Source organism: Cervus canadensis, chromosome 9, assembly GCF_019320065.1.
Source record: "Cervus canadensis isolate Bull #8, Minnesota chromosome 9, ASM1932006v1, whole genome shotgun sequence".
Taxonomy (NCBI): Eukaryota; Metazoa; Chordata; class Mammalia; order Artiodactyla; family Cervidae; genus Cervus; species Cervus canadensis.
This window is the reverse complement of record NC_057394.1, coordinates 17445925-17462614: the sequence shown is the minus strand read 5'-3', so window position 1 is coordinate 17462614 and position 16690 is coordinate 17445925. Positions and strand designations below refer to the sequence as shown.

The window sequence follows — 16690 nt, the reverse complement described above, 5'->3', positions numbered from 1 at the left end:
ATGACCCCTTCCTGTGCACTAAAAGCCTGTGTCATATCACCATCCGCAGGAAAATGTGAAGCATCAACCCCCTACCTACCCCACCTCCCTACACAGAATTCTCCAGGTAACTTTCTCAGCCTTCCCAGGAAGCACGAGCTCTAAGACTACACCAGTAACTCTGCCAAAGCACCCCATGGCACCTTGGACTTTTCCTTCCAAGGACTAATGACACACAAACATGTCCACAGTGAGTTTCACTATTTGATTCTCTATTAACCCCCCACTTAATGAAACATATATTCCAAGCAGGAATCACTTCTCTGCATCTCCTTACCTATGATTGTTATATAAGCATCTAGCCTGTGCCAGGCTTCAGGCAGGCACTCAGTTATTCTGTAGAGAAAGTGACTGAAGGAATAAATTTAAATTTCACCCTGAAAAGTCTAGCATAAAACAAGAATTTTTTTTTTTTTAAATCAACTTATTTTAGTCTTAACAAGATGCTATCATCTAAATGCTAAAGTACATTTTGTTTTTGTTTTCTGTAACCAAGATAATGTTACCAAAATATGGTTTATTTTCAGGTACACAGGATCATTGACTAAAGATATAGATATCTTGGGCCCTAGCCAATATCCCTAATGAATCAGAAACTCCAAGGTGTGATGATGTAGGTTTAATAAGCACTCCAGGTGATTCTGATGAACTAGAGAACTAGATTTTTAAAGGGTTGTCAAAACTGTATATTATGAAGAAGCATCTAATATCTAAAAGGTAAATCTTACGCCAATTAATTCAACTCACCAGGAATCAATTTCCCATGGTAACATCAACCCTTATCACCACTGTTATTCTCAGCCATTTGTCCCACCTTTACTGATAACAGCTACTGAAGAAAGATCTCTAAATTTCTAGACCACCTTCCTGACAGACACTTTGTGTACACAAGGGAAATTTTAGGTTTTATGACCAAAACAAAGGTGCTTTCTTCATCAGGACACAAAGGAGCTTGACAAAGTCAGCCCCAGAAAATTTAAAGTGTTTCCCAGGTCATGATTTTAATATTACTGCACATATCTGCACAGGAAGAAATTTCAAGCCTCAGATAGTTCAGCTGCATTTTGGTGGGAAAAGAATAAAAAATCCTACCTAAATATTTGAGCACAATTCCTTGAAAACCTTCTGTAGGATCCCTTTTATACCACATTCTTTGGTGCATCACATAATTCACCAAAGAATCAAAGTCATCTGTCTCTCCACTACAACCATGCTTACTGGTTAGGCATCTGCAGGAGCCCAGACATGATGGAGCTGGAAGGTCCCTTCAGTTGCACATTTCCTGAGTACTTGCTATTTGGGAGGACTATGAAGATTAGCGAGGCATTGTATCTGCCCTTTAGGTAAGTCTGGAGTTCAGGGAAGCAAAGAAATCCATAAACACACGGCTTAGTGAGTACAAAGTCATATTCGGGAGCTTTAAGGAAGAGACGGGGATTCAAGAGGGTGTGATGGCTAATTTTATCTCAACTTAACTGAACTGCAGTCCCCATACACTTACTTAAATATGCATTACAGTGAAAATATTTTTCAGGTGAGACAAACTTCTAAATCCAGAAGACTCTGAATAAAATAGATTAGTCTTCATAGTGTGGATGGGCCTCATCCAATTAGTCAAAGGTCTTCAGAGAAAAAAGACTGACCAACTCCAAAGAGGAGGGAATTCTGTCTCAAAACCACCTTCAGACTAGAGATGCATTTTACCATAAAGCCTCATGGTATTGATCTTTTTTATTATTTCATGATGGCCAACAAGACAGTCGGACTAACTTTGTTAACTCAGTAAGACTGACTGTTTCTAATCACCTACAAGCCCCATGAGCCCAGATAAGGAGCCAGGCCAGCAGAGTCTACATGAACACCAGGCTGTGCAGGGCACAGCTTCTCTCTTCCAAGAGCAGGTCCACCAAGTCCAGTCAGGCTGGTTTCAGATACACAAATGGACACACAGAACAAGGGGAGGATTCCGACCTATTCCCACTCTGGATAAGATCCAGCTCCCCTGGGTTGAGACCCTTCCCCAAGACCTGATGTTGCAGAAATGCCTAACTCTAGCCTGCTCCCTCCTTCTGCATTTCTGCAGCTTCTAGTACAGGTTGGATCACCCTGGGCCTCTGTGTCACATCCCAGCCATTTCCTGTAACTCTTGTTTCAATCAATCCAGTGTTTATCTACACTTAAGAGCAACCAGACATAGTCTGCTGTCACGGGGCTCAGAACACTCCCAGGGAGTCAGCTTCACGCCAACAAATACTAGGCTGAGTGGTGTGGGACTGGCCGTGCACATAAACAGAAGTCCTGGATCAGCGTGAACGGAAGTGCTGGCAGAGGGTCATGGGGCTGTGGGAAGCTCAGCAGCATTTGCCTAAATCAAGAACAGAAGAGAAGGAACCCAGGGGGCCCAACAGAGTGAGCCAAGACTCCAGAGTGAGGGTGAGTGTGGCAGGTCACAGGCAATGTCCCCCACTTCCCCCAACCCCCAGAGGGCAGAAAGTAATGGAGCAGCCAGTGGAGCCTAGGGTTTAATATTTTGATTCTACAAGAAACAAAGAACCTTTGAAGGTCTTCTGAGTGAGACTAGATGATGGAGACCACATTCAGGAGATATCTCACGTGCCAGAAGGCATGAAGGAGATACCATAACAGTGGTTAAAAATGAGGTTTTAGACAGACTCCTAGTTCTGTCACTTATGAGTGAGGATGGGTGAGCTGTTTCATCTGTTCCAGGAACCTGCTCGCTTATATGTATGGTGGGGGCACTGATGATTATCCCATTCAGTTGCTATCAGGTAAATGAGAAGATGTGTGACGGTTTCAGGACTGCCCAGACCACACATCGAGTCCTGACGGCACTGATCTAAGACAGTGACTGCGCCAGCAACAACCACAAAACCACAGCAGCGCAAAATACATACGTGTGAAGCTTTCATCTGAACAAATTACCTTGTCACTGATAAGGTCACCATAATCCAAGCACACAGTCCAAGTGTATTCCTAAACATCTTATTTCAAGATGTGAAAGCCATGAAAAAGAAATTTTGTTGAACTGAATGTATCATCCCTTATCAGTGTTGCTAAAAGCCCCCATCAGAAAGAAGAATAAACTCACAGAATCAGAACTGACTCCATATGACTAATGTTTTATGGGTAATAGTTTTTTGTAGTATAGAAACTTCATCACACACACACACAAAATCAGCTTTTATGGCAAGACCTAAAAATAAAATGTCATCACAACCAGAGCTATATAACTTTTCTAGAGATCTATTACTGACCATACATCACTGTGGAGAAGTAGGAACAGAACGATTTAGACTTTTTATAAAGCCCAGATAAGTTCAAGCTCAGGCTGTACCACAGAGTCAATGTATCTTCATTGTAGACCTACTCATAAACATGTGAATACTTGAGCACCTACTGTGTGCCAGGGCCTTATCTTGGTGATGTAAATTATCTGCCCTTAGCTATTTACAAACAGTTAGGAAAAGGACACAGTGGGTATGGAGGGAATCACAAGTTTGAAAGGAAGAGGGCAGCTAGAGATAGGATTAAGCAGTAAGTGAAAAGAGGACAAGGATGACAAGGCAGATCCAAAAGGCATGCTCAGAAATCCACCAGCAAAGCATCTGTGGAGGAAAGAACCCATTTTTAAAGACAGAGAGCTAAATGAATCTGAGGCCACTCTTCCTGCCTGAGGAGCAGGGAGCTCCCAGCAAGTTCTTCCCCCGCCATCCAGGCCAGAGAGGAAAGCCTATTCACCTCAGGACTGAACATAATTGTTACCTAGTCATTCAAGTCACAATCTGCTTCCTTCTTCTGCTTTTAGACATTTAATCACACTGCAGTCATCACTGCAAATTAAGATGCAAATGCCACTGCTACTGCTACCCATAAACGAGTAAGGATCTTAGCATATTTGTAATGCACTCTACCTTGCCTAAAAAATTCATGTTCAAGTGGATGGAGAAGCCTGGTGGGCTACAGCCCAAAGGTTCACAAAGAGTCAGACACAACTGAGTGACTGAGCATGTATGCACTACCTAAGAAAAGAGAGGAGTGTGTAAGACAGTTTGGAATGGCTGCCAGGTTTGGCACTGAGAGAGTTAAATCTCATTTATAGGAATACCGTCACATCAGATAAAAGGTATTTTACATAAAATCCACCTACAACTTGAAAAAGTTATTTGTCCCCAAACCTTGATTCTTCGGATGCTGATGACAGTCTCCGACACCTTCTCAATGGCCATGGGGAAGTAAAGGGTGCTCGAGAACCGCAGAGCCTCGAAAAGTGTCACCACCACAAACACTTGGCTGGCTGTGATCAGGTTGTCAAGGAGCTCATTGGTGATGAAGGTAACGAAAATCATGATTTTGCTTACAGTGAAAAATGATGCCAAATTTATTCCTCTAAGGTAGGAACTTCTGAGAATCTTGGAAATTTCCTCCCTAGAAATAAGTTTTAAAACAGATTTTAAAACAATTGTTGACATCCAAGGCATGAATTCAAGTGCCCTAGGTGAGTGACCCCTTTCTAGGGAGTAGACACAGATTAAGATAAACCACCCCTCCCATCATGGAGACACTACACAGTACATACCCAGGGCCCTGCTCCAACGCAAGGACCACACACCTCATCACCACTTCACTCTTACAATTAAATGGAGGCTTAATGTTGCACTTTTAAACATTTTGGGTCAATCATACTGTATTTAAACATTCATTCAACAAGCATTCATAATCACAAGTCCCAGGCCTGGCTCCTTACTGATGACAGAAAGACAAAGCCCATCCCCTCCAGGAACTCATTAAATTGGGGGAGGGGGGAGAATAATAAACCCCTGTACTTCCCTTGTGGTACAGTGGATAAGAATCTGCCTGCCAATGAGGAGGACACGGGTTCAATCCCTGGTCCAGATAGTTACACATGCTGCAGAGCAACTAAGCCCATGCGCCACAACTAATGAGCCCAAGCGCTGGAGCCCACATGCTGCAACTACTGAAGCCAGCGTGCCTAGAGCCTGTGCTCTGCAACAAGAGAAGCCACCTCAGTTAGAAGTCCACACACCACAATGAAGAGTCTGCTTGCCACAACTAGAGAAGGCCTGCATACAACAATGAAGACCCAGCACAGCCAAAATTAATGAATAAAGAAATAAATAAAATGATGTGGTGTGATGTGTGTGTACATTAAAAAAAAGAAAAAAGAATAAGCCCCCAAATTGTAACACACTAGACAGAGGCAGCCAGCATAGCCCCCACAGGAGCACAGAGCAGAGGCATGTAACCCTGAACAGTAGTGACAGGAAAGTCACACACATGTGGACCCTGAGATGAGCTGGAGTCAGGGCTGGCAGAGGCCAGAGAAGAAGGAAGATGAAGGTGTATCCCCAGCAGAGGGAGGGGTGCACACAAAGGTGCACAGTGAGAGGGGACAGGGAGCAGCCAGAGAATTCTAAGCACCCTGGGCTCGAGGACAAACACTCATCAGATATTTAAACGAAATATTTTTTAAAAGTCTACAAACATAAAGCAAAGACAAAAGAACAGTCTTTTCAGGGCTCTGTTTACAATGAGTAATACTGGTTCATAACATTTGGCCTGATACAGGTACACTCAATCTCTATCAACTCCCCATTTATGCTATATCAACATATACTACAATTTTAGTTTAAGTACTGTCATCTCAAACACTAATATTTTACAATCAATGCTTAAGAAATATTTAGAATTTCATTTCTGTATAAGTAAGAAGCATATATGTATTTTCCTTTAAGAAGATGGTAGATGGAGAAGCAAGTTAAACTGACATCTCCACTGTTCCACTTAACATTCATGCCAAGTGTGAGGGGATAAAGTGAGTAGTATTTAAATTCACTTTAATGTGAAAACTAGATAAGACTTCTAAACCATTCAGTAAAAATAGGAAATAAAAAACTACAAACATACAGTCTAATATATATATATATATATATATAAAACCTTACCATCTCAATCTGGGAATAATGTCTATAAATGACTTTTCCCAAGCATTCACTTTAATTGTTTTGATGCCAGTTATAACTTCGCTTATGGTTCTGATCCTGTCGTCTGTGATAGCTGCAGTCTTACTCCTGAGGAAACAGATGTGAGAGATGAGCCTTAGTAACCACAGCCCAAATTTCCTTATTATCAGCAGCAGCAGGGGGCACAGACAGAGACCAAGGATCAGAGAAGTCCCCACAGCTCTTTTGTGCTGACAACACAGGCAGCTCCTACTCAAAGTACAAATGGAGAAAGATTTCAATTAGGAAGCCAACCACTCAGTCCAAATCAAGAATTAACTTGGAGAACTTGCAGCATCAGCTAAGGAAGACCTGAAATAATTCAGATACAAAGCATCTGCTCAAAGAGGTCACAGTTAGGCGGAGAAGGCAGAAAAGAATATAACAGGAAGACAGTGTTTGTGTTGTAATAAAAATAGGAATAAAAATTGCTGGTAGCAGTGGAACAGGGCCTGGAAGGATAAGGAACATCTCTCCAAGCAAAGAGAGGAAAGAACTTCCAAGTAGAGAAAAATACCACACATGGTTGCAAAAAAAAAAAAAAAAAGTAGAAGAAGAAGAAAAAACTCAAGAAAAAACCTTCAAACAGCACAACACCTCCATCACCTGACAACCTGGACAATGAGACATCTCCAACCCTCTGGGACCTGCTTCAGCTTTATCTGATCATCACTAGGCTCTTCATCACCAGTCTCTTTTCTGTCACATACACTGCTGGGACTCTGGGGTTTTATGAAGACATAATTAAGGTCAACCTTGCCCTTGGGATGTCTATAACTTAATGGAAACATTGAAATAAAACACAACATAAACATGGCTCTAACACAAGTATAACAAAAATAAATGCAGCTAGAAATGGGCCTGTACAATTATGATTATTTTTAATAACATTTAAGTAACTTAGACATGGGTAAATTCTGCTTAAAGACACTCTGCTTATTCAGATACAATGCCAGGAGGAGTCAGTGAATGCCATTACCATGTCCACTTCAAGATCAGCCTTCAGCTTAAGGCTGGAGCCTCCACTGGCTAAGCCTGAAGGGTGCATGTATGTGTTCAGTTGCTAAATCATATCTGACTCTCTGCGACCCCGTGGACTACAGTCCACCAGATTCCTCTGTCCACGGGATTTTCCAGGCAAGAATACTGTAGTGGATTGCCATTTCCTTCTCCACGGGTCTACAGCCCACACAAAGAAGAGAGAAGAGAAACCTTTTGTTTTGCTTTTGAACAAAAACATCTAGACTGTGGAAGTTGCCAAGTACATGTTACCTATTTTTTAAAACCAGTGTTTCTCTTACCGGAGTGATGAAAACAAATTTCCGAAGCAGCTTTGCAAAAGCAGAAGAATAATGAGAACCACCATCCCGGCAAGACATGACATTCCTATTTCCATCCAGAGCAGGGCGGTCACTGCAATAGCCTGCAGTGGCCCCACCCAAAGATAGTGCAAGAACATCATTACCTTAAAAGAGAAAGACAAAGCCTTCTTAGGATGGTATAAAAACAAAACCAGTAAGGACCCATTATAGAAATAATATGCTGTGAAAGAATAGACAGGAACCTAAATGGGAATGATCCCAATGAGTTTTAAACCTGCTGAAGCAGAGACTCAAGCATCTACCCCTGATGACGCTGTTCTGGGGCAGCACAAGGCCGGCCTCAGGGACATCCCGGGAGAACCAGACCAGCAGCCTTGAAAGAAAATGTTGATTTTGTCTATACCACATGTGAGCTCAGGGCTTCCCCAAACTTTCTCTGCCTCAATGTTCAGTCCCCATCTCACTCCAGCACCCAAGAAAAGCTTATATTACCTACCACACTCTCCAGTAATAACTTGTATACTCACCTTCCTGACAGCCCGTGACTTCTCCAGGGAAAAACTAAATTGCATTCATCCCTGAAACTGAGTACTGTCCTTACTTCATGTTTGATGAATGAATAACTGAAAGAGAAGTGTCTAGTGCAATATAGATGTTTGACCAATAGCAATAACACCCTGGGTCATGTGATCTATTCATTACATAAGTGGGGAAAAAAAGTATGGCGGGATAGCAGAGCATCAGCTGTGTCTGGCTGGGGACCACCCACTTGACATATTCTACACGGGCTCCTGATGCAGCAGGCACTGAACAGGGTTCAGGGGAAAGAACAATCCCTGCCCTCCAGGCCCTCATCATCCAGAGGAAGAGGAAGACAGTCCAGCAACACCAACACTACATGCCAAGAAAAGTCACTCCAGGAGGACCCCGGACACTAAGCCAGGCAAGAACACTGCTGCCTGCCTAGTATTAGAAAAACAAAACCCTCATCTACAGGACAACATACATTATTACATCTAAGCTGCACACAGAAGAAATAAGCATTGAATAAAGAGAACCCTTGTCTAAGTTCCTCAACAGAATCCGGGCTGACACCAAACCCTGGCACCTGGCATCCCACTAAGCTGAACCCCGCGAGAAGGACAGGAACTGGAAGAGGATCCCTCAGGGGCAGCTTACCTGATCAAACCTGTTCACATCGTTGGACAGCAGGTTGACTATCTGGCCTGTGGTGGTCTTCCCCGTGGCGGAGCTACCCAGGCGAAGTGCCTGAAATGAGAGAAAGAAACAGAGAACTGGATTCCTGTGGTGATACCAAATCACTCTTAGAACATAAAATGAAGAGTTTTTCTGGGGTCTTCTGTGGTATCAGGACAAGCAAGATGATCCCTGACAGCAGGGCTCTAGGGACGGACTTCATTCATCCTTCGTGTCCTCAATGTGGCAGCAGCCCCACCCATGAGGACAGCAAAGGGAGGAGTAGAAGGTAGAAGCAAAATCCTCCACCCTGTTTCTCAGTGAACTTGGCCCTGTCTGAAGGATAAAGGGTGTAGGTTTAGGTTTTCCTTCTCCAGAGGTTTAGACTTGGGAACAAACTAAAGTAAATTTGAGGCAAATTAAGTGAGAGTGGAGAGGCTGCATTAAGGAAATAAAATAAGAGATTTGGACTGTAAATCTGGAATCAATCATTAATTCTGTGGATGATGTCATTTAAACACTTTGGGCTTAGGTTCTTCATTCTGAAATGAGTAAAACCTGAAATGTAGCATTCAAAGCACTATTCCTGTGAGGAACCTGTGTTCTTAATGCCAGTCTGCTGACTTTACAAAAAACACAGCCTGAGTTGCCCAATCCCTTTATTTGGTAAAAAGTTCTGAAAAATGCCCTAGAGAGATAAAGAACCTGAAGAGACACCACAAGCTGCTTCAATAGACCACCAACTGGAGCCACTGATCCAAACAAAATGTCAGTTTGTAAAATCTTCTCATATAGTCCTTAAGGTAAACAGAAAAACCAATCAAGTGTGAATGTAAAATGATGTAGCTATGATGAAAGAGAGTATAGCAGTTCCTCAAAAAACTAAACATAAGATCAGCATATAGTACAGCAATTCCACTTCTGGGGATGTACTAAAAGATCTGAATACACAGACTTTTTGCACATCTGTGTTCATGGCAGCAATGTTCACAACAGCCAAAAGGTGGAAAGAACCCAAATGTTCACTGACAGATGAATAGATATACACAATGTTTTATAATAGAATATTATTCAACAATGGAATATTATGGAATATTACTCAACAATGGAATATTATACAACAATGATCTATAATGGAATATTATTCAGCCTTAAAGAGGAATTAAATTCTGACACCTACTCCAACATCAATGAACCCTGAAGGCATTGTGCTACATGACATAAGCCAGACACAAAATGACAAACATTGTATGATTCCACTTACATGAAGCACCTACAGTAGTCAAATTCAAAGAAGTAGAATGGTGATGTCTGATGGGAGGGAAGTTGTGGCTAAGAACAGTGGTGATAGCTGCACAACAATGTGAATGTAATTAATGAACTAATGGCTGATGCGTGTTGACGTGTGGCAGAAACCAACACAACACTGTAAAGCAACTATCCTTCAATTAAAAAAAAAATTAAAAACATAATAATAAAGTAATGAGATGCCCTTTAAAAAAGGCTCAGATGGAAAGAGGTTTAAAAGAAAAAGTTAAAAATGGTAAACGTTATATTGTGTATGAAGTGAAGTGTTAGTCGCTCATTCACGTCCAACTCTTTGTGACCCCGTGGACAGTATAGCCCCCTAGGCTCCTCTGTCCATGGGATTCTCCAGGCAAGAATATTGGAGTGGGTTGCCATTCCTTTCTCCAGGGGATCTTCCCGACCCAGAAATGGAACCTGGGTCTCCTGTATTACAGGCAGATTCCTTACCATCTGACCACCAGGGAAGCCCTATATTGTGTGTATTTTGCCACAATTTTGAAAAGTCAATGATCAAAAGCCAAAAGTAATTTTACCAAAACTGTGGAAATGTTAATAAATGACACACCGTTTTACATATGATCCCTCCCACAAGATCAAAGTTCATCTGAAAAGAGCACTAAAATGCTGAATGGGCTATTTTAGGAAATGGCAGATGTGCAACCTTAGAGAGCTCCTGGAAACATGCCCAGCCTGGAGTCCACGGTGTAGACAAACTATGACTATGAGCTTAGTGGCCACTGCATTTCTAATACTCAGCCTGGTTTCTCCCAGAATCAGGGATTATGCCACAGCCTGTGGGCTGAAAGTCATCAAAGGCAGCCCTGACCCAATCTCAATAGAAAGCTTCCCATTATATACTGGCAAAAGTTTGCTGAGATGACAACAAACTTGACGAGGCAAATAGCAAGCTTCTCTGTTGCTGTTCAGTCACTAAGTTGTGTACAACTCTTTGAGACTCCACAGACTGTAGCCTCCCAGGCTCCATGGGATTCTCCAGGCAAGAAAACTGGAGTGGGTAGCCATTTCCTTCTCCAGGGGATCTTCTTGACCCAGGGATCAAACCTGTGTCTCCTGCATTGGCAGGCGGGTTCTTTACCACTGAGCCACCTGGAAGCCCTAGCACATGTTTCTCTAGTAATGTGTAAGTATTTCTAGTCACAAAATGTATAATTTACAGAGAACTTTCCCCAAATGTTCCCAGTGCTTCAGGGGAGGTACACACTGTGGTACCGAGTGACACTTACCTTGCGGTAGATCATATGGCACACGGCTACTCTCAGCCTCATCCCCACACGCTGAATGTGGTAGAAGTACAAGTGGTGCAGAACGGCCCACAGGAGCACACAAGTGCTCAGCCCTGCCGCGTAGCCGTAGGCTTCGTGCAAGGTGACAGAATTGGAGTTTTCAACATAACTAATCATTTTCCCCAAAAATATGGGCTGAACTACTCTGGTGCCTTCCTGAAAGAAAAAAGCTTTAATTAGAAATGCAAGCCATACTTTTTTTTTTTTTAATTCAAGCTTTACTTTTATTATTAGAATGTTAAAAAGGTATTTTGACATAATGCTACATCCACGGCTAATCTAAAAACAACAACAACAACAACAAAACAAAACAAAAAAAGCATATATACTATCTTCTAGAAGACAAGCAGACAATAGTTTTAACCTTAAGCCCAAACTCTATATTCCAAGACAAGAAAGCTTTTAGTACATTGTGCTGAATACACTCTGGAAGTTCAATAAATAGTACAACCAGTACTTTAGAACACATTTGACAAAATACCAAGTGAGCCTTAAGATGAATAAGCATAAAGGTGGCAGAAGAAGGCTAAGAAATCTGCTTCCATATGAATACAAGCCCTCTGCCAGGCTTCCCCTGTCCCTCGTATGCTCAATGTCTCAACCCAACAGAAAGTCAAAGTGGCTCCTATATGTGGGACATGCTCTTACCATCTTCTGCTTTAAGAATCTTTATGAACAGAGACACCAGCACAAACATATCCACTCTTTCCCACCCTGAACTGCACATGTCTGTAGATGAAGAGAATGGAGCCCAGCCACTGTTGGAGTATAACAAAGAAACCAGGTTGGGGAGGTTCCCAGGCTCTCAGTCCCAGGGTGACACTGTGTTAACATCTCTACCCCCTAGAATCTGGGATGTACCTCAGAATCAACAATTAAACATGGCAGAAGTCAATCTAAAAAACAATATCTTCCATGATTTGTCATCAGCCACATATTGAAGGTACTGGTTTGGATGAAATGTTACCAATCATCTCTTCCCCAAGGCAAAAATTAAAATCCTAAATCAATGAACTGGGGGGCATTGAAACTTACCTCCTGAGTAAGACTTACAGAAAATAATTTTCTTCCCCAAAACTAAAAGCAAAAAAACTACAACATTTGCTCACTCTGCCAAATGGCCACTCCACCCCACAACCTACTTCCTCCCTCTAGTCACTCCCTGAATGTCCCCTTTTCCCCCATCAAGGAAAACCAAACACTCAACACAAATCCAACTCACCAAAAGTGAACACCTTGGCCCTCAACATCATTTCCTCCACAAAAAAAGACACAATGACAAAAGTTTGGAAATCTTTCAGGACCTTTGAAACAAGCTTTTCCTTTTAGGTAATCCCTTCTTATTAACACAGACAGGGTGAACAGCCAACAGCTTGCTTTGATAGCTCTCTTCTGTCTGTCTGAAGTTGAGAAGCCCACATGCAAGTGGAAGGGAAAGAGAATCCAAAACATCAGACATGAAACAAAACTAACAGCATTTTCTGTTCAGCCAACTAGTGCCTGATCAGGATATTTACAGAAAGGTGTCCCCATTCCTCAAGTGAATATAACGTGAAACTCCAACACTCCTGTTTTGTTCTACATACATGTTCACAGGCTGTACCAACTGTCTCACCTTACACAAGGTCACAGAAGGCTTCATCTACTACAGAGAAATAACAGATCAGCATTCAGCTGAAGAAGTATGAGTAGGATGATCAGATCAGAGTAGTAGGATCAATTCACAAGAACACAAAGGCTCACTATTACATTTCCAGCAAGACCCATCATTTACCCCTAGAAGCTCTAAAAGTTTATGGAAGAGCCCCTCATACTGTAAAATGTAAAACAGACTTTTTATAGACTTCACTGAAAGAGAAATTTGTAGGCTCACACAGAGAAACAAGAATGTCAGCCCAGGCATGGCCAAGGGCAGTCCAGTGCTGCAGCCTGCAAACCCGGGGCTCTCCACCAGAAGCCAGCACTAACACCTGCCATCCCAACCTTTCCTGAAACATATGATTCTCTTTGGGAATCAGTGTTGCCTGTTAGCTCTCCATTTGAGCCTAATATCAGTGTAATTACAGGAGAAATAAGAGTAATGTCCCCTACCAAAGAGAATACTGATAGATACAACAAATTCACCAAAAATGAGTACAGAATAAAGGCGGGTCATTACTACCTAAGTGTCTGGAATTTTCTGCTGAGAGACAGTATTTAATAATCCAGTTGAGTGATCAGTCTCATTAAGGAGTAATGTCATGGGCTTCCCAGGTGGATCAGTGGTTAAGAATCCACCTGCCAATGCAATAGACATGGGTTCAATCCCTGGTCCAGGAAGATCCCACATGGCACTTAGCCCATGCACCACAATTACTGAGCCTACAGTCTGTGCTCCACAATTAGAGAAGCCATCATAATGAGAAGCCCGAGCACTGTAACTACAGTGTCCCTCACTTGCCACAACCAGAGAAAGCCTGAGCGCAGCAATGAAGATTCAGCACAGCTAAGAAAAAAAAATCACATAGGGATGGTAATGAGGGGAAGGTGATTCCTGAAGGGCTTCTGGTCCATCTGAAGGCAGCATGATGTTGCTGCCACCGTTACCCTAGCCACTTCTGGCACCCAGGGGACATGGCCACCTGGACTCTACCCTCATTTATGATCCCATCTGACTTCCTGCTGCAGGAAGTTCTTAGCATCCTATTTATTACCCTTTGGCCAAGTTCAGGATGCATATGCCTGAGACCATGAAGACAAAGCTCTCAAGACGAGCCTTCCTACCCTGGACAAGCTCGCAATCATTGAGATGGTCAGGCTCACAAGTCAGAGAGCCCAAGATGGAACCTCACTGTCCTTTATGTTTTGTGTGATCAGAGGCACACTGTGTAAATACTTGGACTCAGAGTCCTTTCTTCTAAAATGGGATGATATGAAACCTACAACTTTGTTGTCAGCCAAAGGAATAAAAGTGATACTGCACATAAAGTGCTCATTGCAATTCCTAATACATAACTTTTTTCAAGTACGTCCTGTTGTTGTGTGTGTGTGTTTTCATTTGCTAAGTCACATTCCACTCTTTGTGACCCCACGGTCTGCAACCCACCAGATTCCTCTGTACATGGGATTTCTCAGGCAAGAAAACTGGAATGGGTTACCATTTACTCCAGGGGATCTTCCCAACTTAGAGAAGGAACCCTCATATCCTGCATTAGCAGGTGTATTCTTTACCACTGAGCTACCAGGGAAGCCCTGCTTACTAAACTAATAGTACTGCTGTGGATACCACCATAACTTCTGAGTATGTAGTTATTTGTTACTTCTAGTACTACAGAGGATGAACCCCCACATTTACCAGGTCCTCAACTCCCCACTTCTCTGCCATGACCACCCAACAACCAGTCTCCTGAAGGAGGGACCAGGGCTCTACCAGTTGCACCTTATGCAGCCCCAGGCCCGGCCTTCCTAGATCCCCAGCAGGAAGTATTCCTGGAGCTGGAAACTTAGAAATCAACACTCCATCCTGCCCTTCTCAAAACACTGAGATATCTACATGGTCAGAGCCCTCTCTCTGCCCCACACACCTGTTCCCACCCTCTGGCACAATGGTCAACACACCTTTGTCATCAATGAGAACTCCATCCTCCAGGACCACCCAGTCCCCTGGGAGCTGACAGACTCTCTGTCTCTCCAGTTGTGTGGGGCGGACTTCACCTACCCAGCTGCCCACTGCCCACAATGCCCTTCAGTGCAGCACAGCCTTTAAACAAGAGCCACGCCGCCCACCTGTAAACCACCTGGCCCACCCATCTCACCCCCAACACAATGAACTAATGACAGCTCATACCTTCTCCACCTAAAACCCCCCTTTTACAGCAACTGCATCTTCCACCCCTCCTGCTCCCATACACTCACAGCCCGCCCGTGTCCCTAAGGCAGCGCTAAGGGGCCACGGAGAGCACAAGCCACCCAGGGGGTCTGCCGCAGACCTCCAGCAGGTCAGCCAGAACAGGGGGCTGCCGGCACTGTGTCCCCAGGTGGGCTGTCCTCTGGGGGATCTTGACTCAGGATCTTCAGGGTCATGGAGGTCACTGACCTCACAGCTTTCTGTCTCTGGTTTTCCCTGCACATACCCTCCTCCACCCTCTGACAGTGCCAGGCTACCAGGATCCCCCTTCAACCAGCAAACCACCCCCACAGCCAGGATGGAAACCAGCACAGCTGGTGCACAGATTCTCCACGATTCATGGTGAAGCTGGAGCTCCTCCCCACAGGGGGCTCTGGCCTGAGTGACCTGGCCTCTAGGGCAGGGGGAACAGCCCAGAGAAGGGCGTGCCCCTGGAAGCTCTGGCAGGTTCAGCCCAAACACTGGGCCCAGGTTCTGTTCCACAGGAAGGGGAAAAGAAATGATCATTTCTTAGGAAAGCATTCATCAGATGTGACCTGGGCAAGTTAACAATTATTTGCTGAGCACCTGCAAAATGCCTTACGTTACTGGGGCTCTGGTCCAAGTTTATTTCCTCCAAACCAGGAAGTATATATTCCTTGAGCTTGTAGGATATTCTTCTAGTAAAGGAATAATTTTAGCATTTATATCATTTACTGAGCACCAATAATGTCCTAATATGGTATAAAATGTCTTTTCTTTTTTAGTGTCATCCTTCCATCACACTATGTTGAAAGGAAAATATTCAATTAGCCAACAAATTCGTTTGGGTTTTTTCAAAAGACGTTATGGTGGTTAAGTGGTTCAGAATTCACATGCTAATGCAGGGAATACAAGTTCAATCCCTGGTCCGGGAAGGTTCCACACGCCATGGGGCAACAAAGCCTGTCTGCCACAACTGCTGAAGCATGTGTGCCCTAGAGCCTGTGCTCTGCAAGAAGAGAAGCCACTGCAATGAGAAGCCCACACACCATAACTAGAGAGTAGACCCTGCTCACTGCAACTAGAGAAATCCTGCACACAGCAACAAAGACCCAGTGCAGTCAAAATACATTTTTTTTAAAAAAAAAAGATACATACAACCACTGAGTTATATCATATTTCCTAGATGAGATTTAGCCTCAGACCTTAAGCCATTGACCTCTCTCCACACATGTCCATCTCAGTACTGACCCGCATACCCTGAAAAGCAATGCACTGTATGTAAAAGTTTTTACCTCAAGAAAAGTAAAAATTCCCCAAACTATATAGGATTTCCAGTAACACTTTATGATCGCTTTCGTTAAAGAAGGCTCCCGTGCATCTTTCTCAGCTCTCTTAACTTCCTGATCCCAGTACCTGCGATGAGAAACAAAGCACAGTGAAGAACAGCATGTCCATCACAGGGAAATGGGGAGGGGCGGAGTGGGAGATGGGCCTTCACTACAGGACGCTCTGTGGCTGCCCCCCAGATGCTGGCTAACTGCTCACAGGGCTCCTGAAAGATGAGCGGTGCAGACCTTGAAGCACCAGAAAAACAGGCCTTGAGGTAAAAGTTTTAGTCTCAGGAAATAA

General features: G+C 43.4%; 2 protein-coding genes across 2 annotated transcripts in view; one reads left to right on the top strand and one right to left on the bottom strand.

Moving 5' to 3' along the window:
- LOC122447240 (ATP-binding cassette sub-family C member 4-like) overlaps positions 1-16690 on the top strand; it is a 914448-nt gene that overhangs the window by 322772 nt on the left and 574986 nt on the right. The gene's annotated exons all lie outside the window — the stretch shown is intronic.
- Positions 1-16690, bottom strand: part of LOC122447592 (ATP-binding cassette sub-family C member 4-like) — a 160581-nt gene that overhangs the window by 131656 nt on the left and 12235 nt on the right. Inside the window, exons 3-8 of the mRNA XM_043478289.1 lie at positions 16354-16474; positions 11152-11367; positions 8582-8671; positions 7382-7545; positions 6024-6149; positions 4236-4485 (exon numbers count right to left, since the gene is read on the bottom strand). Of these exons, the coding sequence (XP_043334224.1) occupies positions 4236-4485; positions 6024-6149; positions 7382-7545; positions 8582-8671; positions 11152-11367; positions 16354-16474 (967 nt within the window). The remainder of the gene's footprint in view (positions 1-4235; positions 4486-6023; positions 6150-7381; positions 7546-8581; positions 8672-11151; positions 11368-16353; positions 16475-16690) is intronic.